This window comes from Camponotus floridanus, unplaced genomic scaffold, assembly GCF_003227725.1.
Source record: "Camponotus floridanus strain SB8 unplaced genomic scaffold, Cflo_v7.5 scaffold111, whole genome shotgun sequence".
Classification (NCBI taxonomy): Eukaryota; Metazoa; Arthropoda; class Insecta; order Hymenoptera; family Formicidae; genus Camponotus; species Camponotus floridanus.
The window spans coordinates 637773-649140 of NW_020229228.1; the positions used below are offsets into that span (position 1 = coordinate 637773).

At 32.9% G+C, this 11368-nt stretch overlaps 2 protein-coding genes across 6 annotated transcripts in view; one reads left to right on the plus strand and one right to left on the minus strand.

Annotated features, from left to right (window-relative positions):
• Window positions 1-6678, plus strand: part of LOC105257641 (protein bric-a-brac 2) — a 50824-nt gene extending 44146 nt beyond the window's left edge. For 2 of the 5 annotated variants that reach the window (XM_011268395.3, XM_011268396.3), the window contains exons 4-9: window positions 1393-1668; window positions 2282-2411; window positions 2940-3095; window positions 4094-4435; window positions 4757-5207; window positions 5459-6676. In XM_011268395.3, the coding sequence (XP_011266697.1) occupies window positions 1393-1668; window positions 2282-2411; window positions 2940-3095; window positions 4094-4435; window positions 4757-5207; window positions 5459-5663 (1560 nt within the window). In that variant the 3' untranslated portion in view covers window positions 5664-6676. Of the gene's footprint in view, window positions 1-578; window positions 599-1392; window positions 1669-2281; window positions 2412-2939; window positions 3096-4093; window positions 4436-4756; window positions 5208-5458 lie in introns of those variants that run through there. The other 3 variants (XM_025414277.1, XM_025414271.1, XM_025414265.1) reach the window with 3 other exon arrangements.
• Window positions 6679-7445: 767 nt separating this feature from the next.
• Window positions 7446-9684, minus strand: LOC105257644 (mitochondrial enolase superfamily member 1). The gene is made up of 6 exons (XM_011268407.3): window positions 9552-9684; window positions 9191-9293; window positions 9010-9119; window positions 8775-8929; window positions 8014-8591; window positions 7446-7833 (listed from the first exon to the last, which is right to left on the minus strand). The coding sequence occupies exons 1-6, from the start codon at window positions 9633-9635 to the stop codon at window positions 7508-7510; spliced, it is 1356 nt and encodes a 451-aa protein (XP_011266709.1). The 5' UTR covers window positions 9636-9684; the 3' UTR covers window positions 7446-7507.
• Window positions 9685-11368: the final 1684 nt, after the last annotated feature.

The following is an 11368-nucleotide window of genomic DNA, read 5'->3' on the forward strand; positions in this document are numbered from 1 at the left end:
ACTACTTCGCGCATTCCAAATTCCAATTTCGGGCGAAAACTGAAAGAGGGCAAGTGTCTCCTCGCTAATAGTTTTGCGAGACGCTCATTCCGTCATATTAAAAAATTCAAATCGAAGAACGAGTTGCATGTCGCGCAACGTTCGCCGAAATACTCGATTGGATCCCGCCGGCGTTGATTTTCAGGAGCGACAGTTGGTGGGTGGACGATGTTCGACGTCGCCGCCGCCTCTTTCGCCGTCCGTCGAGATGAAATTGCACCGCCGCCGGGCGGAACGAGATGCCGGGAACGACGAGTTCGCGCGAGAAATATGCAAATCCAATCGGACCGGACTCGCGCGTGGTCCTTCATCCCAGCCTCTCGCAAAGCGGTTTACCGAAATGAGTATTTTTCTATTTCACGCCGACGCCTTGATTCCCCGAACCCGCGACCCTTCCGCATGCGTTTTCCCCGCATCGCCGATCCGATTATCCGATCGCGATAATTAATGAATTAATCATTCGCGCGCGACGAATTAATTTAAGCGTATGCGCCGCTTCATCCGCGTAGCGATATCTTGTTAAGCTTCAAACCGAACCGTCAACTCTTGAGATTCAATGGTAATTTATAATCAGGATATTCCCTCTTTCTCTCTTTCTTTCGCGCGCTGGAAAACCTAGAATTCTCAAGGGTTTTATTCGGTTATATCTGGAAAAATCAGCGAATTTTTATGAAATTTTATTAGGATTCAGAACATTTTTTTAAAAATTCTTTGTGATAACTTTGCTCTCGTATCAAACAGTTGGCAAGTAAATTATGTGTTTAAAATATGTTATAAATGTATCTATTTTTATTTATATATTGAATCTTTTATCAAAATATGAAATAAGCAGTACATATTCTTTATTGTAATTTTTAGTGGTAAAAAATAAAAAGCAGGCAAGAAATGCTTATTTTATGAGAGTTTTTTCAATATACATTTATAAATGTAGCACTTGAAACTCTCTTTCTTTTATATGAGTGAAACATGTGATAAAAAAAATTTATTTTAGAAAATTGCACCAAAAAATTTTGTAAATATTCTCTTTATCTAGACTTTTGAATAAAAATATCTACAATATCAAGGGATTCTCAAGGAATTTTTTGCCAAAATTTAAGTAGATATCCTGTATAATATCAAATTTATGTTATACATATAAACATGTATTAGAAAAATTGTATAAATATTTATAAAAACATTTTTATAACATATATTTTAAAGAATAAAAATGTATACCACATGGATAGATGATCTTTTAAAAATCAGCAAGTTTCTCTAATTAAATACTCTTTAAAAATAGCGTCAGATATATATATAATGTGTTATTTCGTCAGTTGAAACGATGATTTATAGCGATCCTTGTTTTCCTTACAGTCGCTTTTGAAGACGGCCGACCAGCTAAAGATCAAGGGCCTGTGCGAGGAGAACAGGGACGGTCCACAACCCGTAAGCCTGAGCTCGCCGCCGAGGGAGTCCGGCACCCCGAGATTAAACTACACGAAGCTGAAGAAGCACCATCAGCGGTACAAGCGACCCAGAATCGAACGACCCACGTTCGAGCCACGCGCCACCGATCCACTACGACACTACGAGCGCTACAAAGAGGAAGAGCCGATTACAATTAACGATTATAGCTGCGATAACAAAGAGGTAAGCGATCTGAATTAAAGGACTCTAAATTGGACTATTAAATTGATATTCAATTATCAAAGCCTAATTCAAACTTGTGAATGTATGTTTAAGTATCGGGATGAATATCCATTCACATTTGTATAGTTCTTTCCTTTATAATATAACATATAAATGTAAAGAACAGAAGGCTATAAAAAATTTAAAAATGAAAAGAATATGTGTATTACTTGATCAGGAGATTATATTTATATCGACATTAGTATATTGATATAATTCTTACAACTTCTAGTAGAATTTTCTAAAAAGAGTATAGCAAAAATATAAGTTAATAGTATAACTAAATCATCCTTGTCTTAAGAAGGGAAAACTCTAAGACATGCAAAAAAAACTTTGAAATAACGTTTCAAGACTCAATACGATACTCATGATCATTTATATCGCAAATCGAATCTGATTGCAATATAGGTACGTTATCTAAATTTAACTGCAGTAATGGCGAATTTATCGCTTGTAACGCGTTGAGAAAGATGAAATGAGGAAAGTGTACAAACGCAATGGCTGTCCCGTTCTGGCGAGCGGTTTGATCTCTCTCGTCAGGGTCGACGCTAAATTCGTACCGGATATTCCGCAGAACCACCGGGATTGGCAAGCCGAAGATGAAGAGTGCACGGAGACAGCAACAGCAGCAGTAGCACTGGAAACTTGCCAGCGTAACAACAACAACAACAACAACGGTAACGGCGCGAGTAACAGTAACAACGGTAAGTCAATCAATTGAGATTTTCGCCCCACACCTGGCCTTTTAATATTTGCAAGAGTTTATTCTCTCTTCTCGTCTTTACTTTTCGTGAGAGACAACAATTTCTTCGTTTAATCGATTTACTATGTCAATAAAAATGCGCGTTAATTAATTTTCCGCTTATGATTTCTAACACGTGAATATGATAAAATATGTAATACTTTTTTAGTTTAAATTCTGAATAATTTCTCGGTTTCATTAAAGGACATCTGTAAATCGTACAATATGGCTAACTTTATCTGCTACCTAAAAAATCTTTTATCACATTTAATTACATTTTATACATGTCAGTATATTTTGTTTTATGAAATATGTTTTTAAGATATTTTCAGACATTGCGCTTTCCACTGTATGATGTTATAGATTTCTTAAAGCTCTTAGATTTGGAAAAAAAAAACGCAACGTGATCACTCGGAAGGATGTCAGGTGTGGGGCGATTTATAATTTTCAGAATTGATCAGAACGGGCTGCTTTCACGTCGAATAAAAAGGTGACATGTTCTGTCACACAGGGCTAGGTCATTATGGCCATCATCCGGATCCTGGAGAGGTCGATTTACCCCCCGAAACTCAACCTACACCACCAAGCGCCACCTTAGTCGGCACTACCATTACCCATCTAAGAGATCCGGATCATCATTCTACAGGTACAAAGTTTTATGCTTCTCAAATTGCTTGGTTCTCGACAATAATCGCCACAATTATATGTATGTGACGCGGAAAGTGAATTAAAATAAAACCATTCCTATGATAGAATTAATATTTTTTTTCTATTGTTTATTAGATTTTTCTAATGAATAACATGGAACAAAACTAAGACAGAAATGTTTCAATAAACTCGCGAAGAAAAATTAATAAGTGAGATGAAGGATAATCGAAGGAAACTGAGATGTATGTTTTAACTATAAATGATACTTTCTTTAAGCGTGCAAATACAATGAAGAATATAATAATTTCCATAATATGCGGTCTAAATAATAAATATTTATTAAAAGATTTTACCCAAGCAAAAGAAAAATTATAACTTTTTACTTCGTGTCAATTTTACTAAAAAATCATAAATATATAGTCTTTTTAGAAATATATATTTCATTGTATTTTCAAAATTGTCTTTTAGTAAGTCTATTTGATCTAGAAAGCGTACTTTGCGAATTTTAACTTTGATGATAAAGCGTGTCTCATTTTAATAATACATCTACCATGTATCTTCGATCTGTTTCTCTATATAACAAAAGTTTCTCACTTATTGTCGATCCATTCAATACGACCACTTACATGCATTTTCACTCACCGCTCAGACATGAGGGTGCGGTGTGGAATAAAATACTACCGGGCTGAAAGTACAGCAGTCATTAGGCGAACAGGGAATCAAAATAATTGGCCTAATCACGCTTAACTAGTCGCGATTAGATTTGCGTTGCTCGGTTCGTACGAGCAGCCCACGCAACCTTATTTAGCGTCCTTCCGCGTCCAGTTTTGCCTTCGACAGTGCTCGCTTATCGATTCTCAGGTACTATGAAGACTTTTCCGCGTAGCTTTCACGCGAATACTTCGACACCAAAGATATAGATCGTCGAGTTAATAGTATCAAACTTTTCCGATGCAACAATATATATCATATTCCTCTTCCGTGACTTGTTTATAGAGATTCAGAACTGCGACAGTGAGATCAAGATCAAGTTCGAGACGTTGCACACGATGGACTCTTCGGATACGATCGACATAGATAGCCATATGTCAGATCGGGCTAGCGTGAGTTCGAAAAACGCTGTCGACAGCGATAACATGATGATGATAACGCCAGAATTGCTCGGACTGATGCCATCAGGAAGCTCTGGCCAGTCAGACTCAGGCGACAACAATTCGAGGGGACACTCTGGACAGTCTAGCTCGCATCATCACGGTTCAAAATCGTGGACGCAAGAAGACATGGACGCGGCTCTGGATGCATTGAGGAATCATAATATGAGTCTGACAAAAGCATCGGGTAAGATTTTTTTCTTTAAAGTGATGTCTAAATCTTTATCTACTCTTAACTTTGAGTAAATTAAAGTCTTTTGTCTATATTATAATATTTATAATATTAATTATAAGACTAATTTGTAAGAAAACTTAATCGTTGATCCAGATTGTATGTCGACATAAATGTGTTATTTGTAGATAATGACTTTTAAAAGATCGAAAAATTAAGAATTGTCTATAAATAAACATACATTCAATTTGTATAACATTATTTATAATATTAGTAACATCTTATGTAAAATAATAAGATAAATGTATATTAACAACGTTTGTATTTACGTTTTAGCAACATTCGGAATTCCCTCGACGACTCTATGGCAACGGGCACATCGACTAGGCATCGACACGCCGAAGAAGGATGGTCCCACGAAATCCTGGAGCGACGAAAGTTTGAATAACGCTTTAGAAGCTTTACGTACTGGCACCATTTCGGCTAATAAAGCATCCAAGGCATTCGGTATACCTTCTAGTACATTGTATAAGATCGCGAGAAAGGAAGGAATCAGACTGGCCGCGCCGTTCAATGCAAGTCCCACGACGTGGACGCCCGCCGATCTGGATCGCGCTTTGGAAGCGATAAGATCTGGCCAAACATCTGTGCAAAGAGCGTCGACAGAATTCGGTATACCTACGGGGACGTTGTACGGAAGATGCAAGCGAGAAGGAATCGAACTTAGCAGGAGCAATCCTACACCGTGGAGCGAAGATGCTATGACTGAAGCTCTCGAGGCTGTCAGGTTAGAAATGGTTTTCTTCTTTTATTAAAATTTTTATTTATGTTTAAAAAAATTAATAAATAAATTGATGTATTATAGAGAAAGATTTAATTTAAGTAAATTTAGGAATTAATGTGGATTAAATAAATAAAAGTATTTGCAGAAGCTTGAAATTTTTCCGTGGCTATATAATATAAATTTTTAATGCAATATTCGACTTGGATATTAAAGTGATTACATTACAAATATTATTCCTAAATTCATGATTCCAGATTAGGGCACATGAGCATCAATCAAGCAGCCATCCACTATAATCTGCCGTATTCGTCATTGTACGGGCGTTTCAAGAGAGGCAAGTACGAAGAACCCGTTGTTGGTGATATCTCACAGGATGGCAGCAGTCCACATTTTCATCAAAGTCCCAATCAGAATCACTCGTCCGCCCTTCCAGATCAAATGCCTTATCCGGGCAGCTGAAACTTACCTCTTTACTAGAGTATTAAGTTAGCTTAAGCTCTGAACTTTTCGATTCGTCGCTGCTGCTCCTCAAATTCTTTAACAAACACGCAAATGAAGAAATTCCAAGGGATTAGAGACCAATCGGAGAATGCCATTATAAAAACACACGCTATAATAGCAGAGGGCAAGATTTACCCGCAGTATTAAAGGCGGATCGTCGTAAGCGAGCGTTATGTACATTGTATGATTTTTATGTTGGAACAAGAGAAAAAACTTAGGTTATACCAATAATTTATAAGAATTATTTATAAAGAGAACATATACAGAACATGTACAGAAACTGGGAAATATCACTTCCCAACGAAAACTACTTTTAGCGCTTAAGCCAGTTAACGATGAGGCAGTGAATGTGAGAATAGATATTATAACGAATGATATAGTATCCTGTTAATTGAAATCACATCGCAAGAGATAAGTAATATCGTTTAATTGCCATTATGTTGCAATTAATCCATTATAGCAATGATATTCGTAAAGATGCTTTCAACAATTGAGCCTATATCTTCGTAAGACAACAAAATGAATTATCTCTCACGGTTTTCTTATTGAAGAGATTTTTTGCATAATGATTTCGCATAACAAGGATACATTCGTGAGTATGTGTCGATACCGAGGGAGAATGTATACATATAATTTAGTGCTATACAAAAGTTTATGTAATGACGAAAGTGGCGTTCTAACACGTGCGGCATGTCTAAAATAACTGGGAAAACATAAAATTTATTGCAATTTAAAGAATATAATTTTGTTGTTCCTCAAATTTTGTTTTTCTTTATTTCATAAAAAATTTGTAAGCATGTTTTATTTATCTGCATCGCATACAGTTATATATTTTTTTAAATCAATACTTTCAAACTAAAATAGCATATGATTATTGGCTATTCTAATTTAATAGTATTTCTATGATAACTTACATGTGCGCTAATCATTTTGAATGTTATATTCCGCTTAATAGACTGAAAATAAATAGAATTCTTTATTGACTTTTTATTTAAGTTTTTTATTTTATTATTAAAGACACAAAAAGCATTTCTTTTTAAGAAGAAAAAAAGAATTTTTCCATAAAATGGAAAAATAGTAAATATTTATGAAGTAGGTACAGCTTTCTCTCACTGGTTTCTTAGAAAAATTTAAGATTCCCTCTCAGCTCAACTGCCACTTGTATAAATATGTTACACATTAATTTATCATGCTCACATTTATTATATTATATACATAAAAGTATACATATAGATATATGCTACTTATAAAAATATATATATATATATGTACAGTTTATATATATTTTAAATTAAAAAGTAATGCAATCAAAGATGTGTGTGTATAATATTATATAATATTAATCTCTAATATTTTTTCCTTTATTATCTCTTTTTTTAATTGTTATATTGATGAGGTAACTCTCTAAAGATTGCACCAACGTTATTTTAAGCAAGACTTAAATCTGTCTTTATTTATTTATTTAGAAAGATAAAGATAGATATGTTTAAATATCTATAAATATTAAATCCAAAATAATATTGATGCAATCCAGCTTAAAAGTCTTAAAAACAAAGATTTTATGTGCAACAATCAATAAATAGAGCACATTTCAATTATAATAATGAAGAATATATAAAAATTTATTATTAATGAAATAGTATCCCATACAATTTTGTTTTTATATATTTTTTATAAGGTAAATGCGTATTTTATAGTTTATTCAATTACAAAAAATATACATGATCCGAGAGATAAATTTTTAACAGAAAATTACATATTTTTTTTTATATTATTACATGTTTTATTACATATATTATGAATCAATTTGCCTTGTATTCATTTTGAAAATGTTTTGTATCAAATAGATATTGCCATCGTGTACCTTCTGGATAAGACCATCTTGCAATACATTTGTTTTTAAGTTTAGTTGAAAAACCAGGATATTTAGGTGGCATATAACAGGCATTTTGAATATGTATAGGATTCTCAAAGTATCCATGCTGATGGTTTACAAATTCAATCATATGTTGTTTTTCAGTAGACTGAGTTAAGCAAATAAAATCCCACATTTGAAGATGTTGATTCATCTCGCTCAAGCCCACTCCATTAGCGCATGACCATGTGGTATTATAAAAATGATATGTCCCTAAAAAATAAAGAAATTTGCAGATATAGAACTATAAATAAAAAAATTTACAGATCTCATTTTTCGATTGGCTAAGTAAACATCAATCTCAAGTTCGATACGTATAAAAAATACACTTTAAAAAAATATCAAGATCTAAAAATTATAAAATTTTGCTGTTTATATTATTATTACACTTACTGCGAGCTTTTTTTAGCATGAGGTATATAGCTAAGGCTTCATTAATCCCAAGCCTCGCTACGTTAATCACACAAATATCAGGCCCCGACATGTTTTTGAATTGTTTTTGTATGATACGATTTGCGCACATTTTGCCAGTAACAAGTTTGATATCTGAACCTAAGTCAGCCGATAATAGACTGTATCCTATAATATCGTCAGGAAATATTGGATCTTCTAAATAAAATATTTTACAATCTTTCAAATTTTCCATATAATCAAGTACTTCCGTTTCATCCCAGGCTTGATTCGCGTCCAATATTAAACTTTTCTTCTTGCCTATTGTTTTGCGTATAGTCTTACATCTTGAAGTGCTTTTTTCTATTGTTAGATCCAAACTCGTCTTGAATACCTTGAAGTCGAGCTTCGCGAATTTTTTGCTAAGATCTCGAGTCTTCTGATAGGGATAACGTACCCACCCAACATCAGCTGTATATGCGGGAAAGCCGTTTTTTTTTAAAACGTTCTCAAATTGATCTTTTCTCTTTTCATTTTCCTGGAGCATTTGTATCGCTTCCTTCTGGCTCAAAAAGTTTGTACTGCATAGAAGTAGAAATGTATAATGAAAATTCTCAAGTCTAGACTCAAAAATATAAAATTTATTATTTGTCAAAATTATAAATTTATTATTAAAATTTATTATTTGTCAAAATTTAAAATTTATTATTTTTTTTTATTATTTATCAAAATTATAACTTTGTCCAATTAAAGGTTTGATTTACATGTATCGGAAATCCACAGTGGAAACGAGCTGTTCGGGCGTCATATCTGTAAGAAGCTTCCAGACAGGTTTGTTTTCGATGCGTGCCCATAAATCCCATAATGCGTTTATTATAGCCGCTGCAGCTAGATACACAATACCGCATTCGGGTTCTACCTGAGATATCACAATTATTTTCCGATAGTCATCGTACTTTAATTATTATTATGTATTTCACATCATTCATTATATATTACCAATCTAAATTCGTTTCTTAATCTTCTCCAGACAGATGCAAAGTCAGTATATATCTCTATCGTTGTTTGATATTTTATGAACTTGAACAATAGCTTACATACTCGCAACACTATAAAAATTATTTTTTAATAATAATGAAGAAGAACTACATTTTCTTTTTCATACTGTTAATTTACATACCTAATTCATTTCCTCTTCCCACGGTACATGTAATGCCATATCCTTCATATTCTTTATCAGTCTTGATCGTTACGTATACACAAGAATGATTAATATTAGGATCCTGTTGATATAAAAAAAATTAATAATAAATTGAATAATGAATTAAGAAATTAAATGTATGGCTTGACAATACTCTTTAAATTAAAATGAAATATGCTCGCGAATAAAGTTTATATTATTAAGAAAATAGAAAAATATATCGCGTAAAATATCTTTATAAGCACATAAATATTTTATAAATATACATTTATTTAGTGTATACATCTTTTTTTAATATATTAATAACAACTGTGTCATTATGTGAATTATTTAATAATACCATTGAATCACTTCCAATGCCCCATAACGACGTTGGAAATCTTATATCTTGCACATCGATATCGATGATTTTTGCGTCTATCATTTTCCTGAACTAAATGATTCTAAAATTGATAAGAAATAACTGAACAAATGTCCTCTAAGATTACATATTTTGACGTCGCACGTTTTATTATTTGACGTAAATATTTGTATTTATATATGAAGAGTTAAAGACAAGAATTGTATACAAGGTCATAATTTGTGTGAGAGAGATCTATTTTTTAATTATAATGATAAATTTTATATTTGTAATGTTTTATACACTGTATATTAGTATATATATATTAAATATATTCACGTTCTCTATATATCGCACATTTTGTACAATATTCTAAAAATTACTACAAACAAAAAAACTGGAGAGATTTTTCACTTGTAATATTATACTTGTTCGTTGTGTAATATCATTATTTAATAGATATAATAACTATCTAAAAAATACTTAATAATATTTAATAAATATTTAATATAATAAAAATCTAATATAATAAATTAAATTATATATAATTATACTATATATATATATATATATATATATATATATATATATAAAATTATACAATATATTCGAATCCCTCTATTATTTAAAATTGTCGAGAAAATCGATTTCTTTCCCGCTATCTTAAAATCATCTATCAATTCTCATTCTTATGGCACATGCGCGGAATATATTCCCAACTACACTTGCGAACGTCATCACATGAACGTCATAACATAGAGCAGAGAGAAATCTGTCAACAGCGTGGAGGCGATGCGATGCGCATGCGCTCAACGCTGATTGGAGCTAACCGAAGCCGACCGAGCGTGCACAGAGAGACTGAGAGATGTCGTGGCTCGCTTTATCCCTGGAAGTGATACTCCCTCTATGAACATTAACAACAAAATATGAACTACAAAACAATTGTCCACGAAGGTTCTCAGAGGATAACATATATGTCCCTCTGATAATATAAATAATATAAATAAAAATATAAATAATTTAATTAATAATAATTTATTATATAAAAATATTAATATGTTCTCTCTTTTCCTTGCTATTATTTATATTATATATTTATATTATATATTTATATTATATGTATAAATATTACATTTAAGTGTGAGTCCAAGAAGCAAATTTCGGATATTCACTGTAAGTCAGCCGCTCTTCGGGCGATCGGGACGAGATTTAAACGGTAGTGCCGCGAAATGGTGTAGAATTTTATGCAAAAAGAACGAAATCGCGTCTGGAAGTCGAGATATAAATTCCCTGTTTTTCGTCTGCGCGCGGACGGTCGAAATCGTGCACGACGCCGCGCATATTGCCAGCCTATCTCGCGCGATATTCACTGTAACGCGGCGAGTAAAATGGCAAGCCGAATGTAATCGTTCGATTAATTGATTAAATACTTATATATACCGAACGAAAAGATGAATCGGAATGCAATCGTTCGATTAATTAATTAAATATAGATACTACGATCGCGGCGAAGCGGTGGGCGGGTCGCTCTCCGAAACATGATGGTGGTTTGCGATATATCGCGATTGTTCCGTGATAGATCAATCGTTCATAATTAATTAATTTAAAATAAAATATACTTCTATTTAAAATGTCGCGTGTATATATAGTACGCAAAATATTTCGGCAGAGAATTATCAATTAATATCATATGTTTGGCCTTGACGACGTATAGAAAGCGGCTATACATGTCATAGCTTTGCCATCATTCACACGGTGACACTCGAATATAGAAAAAATATTTAACAACATGATAATTAAGTAAAGAGCATTAAGAG

Excerpts from the sequence above, each read along its gene's own strand:
- LOC105257644 (XM_011268407.3), bottom strand. The coding sequence starts at position 9,635 with ATGATAGACGCAAAAATCATCGATATCGATGTGCAAGATATAAGATTT. Across the intron at positions 8,592-8,774 it reads ACTGTGGATTTCCGATACAT|TACAAACTTTTTGAGCCAGA; the intron begins GTAAATCAAACC and ends ACTTCTATGCAG. Across the intron at positions 7,834-8,013 it reads CATGCTAAAAAAAGCTCGCA|GGACATATCATTTTTATAAT; the intron begins GTAAGTGTAATA and ends TTTATTTTTTAG.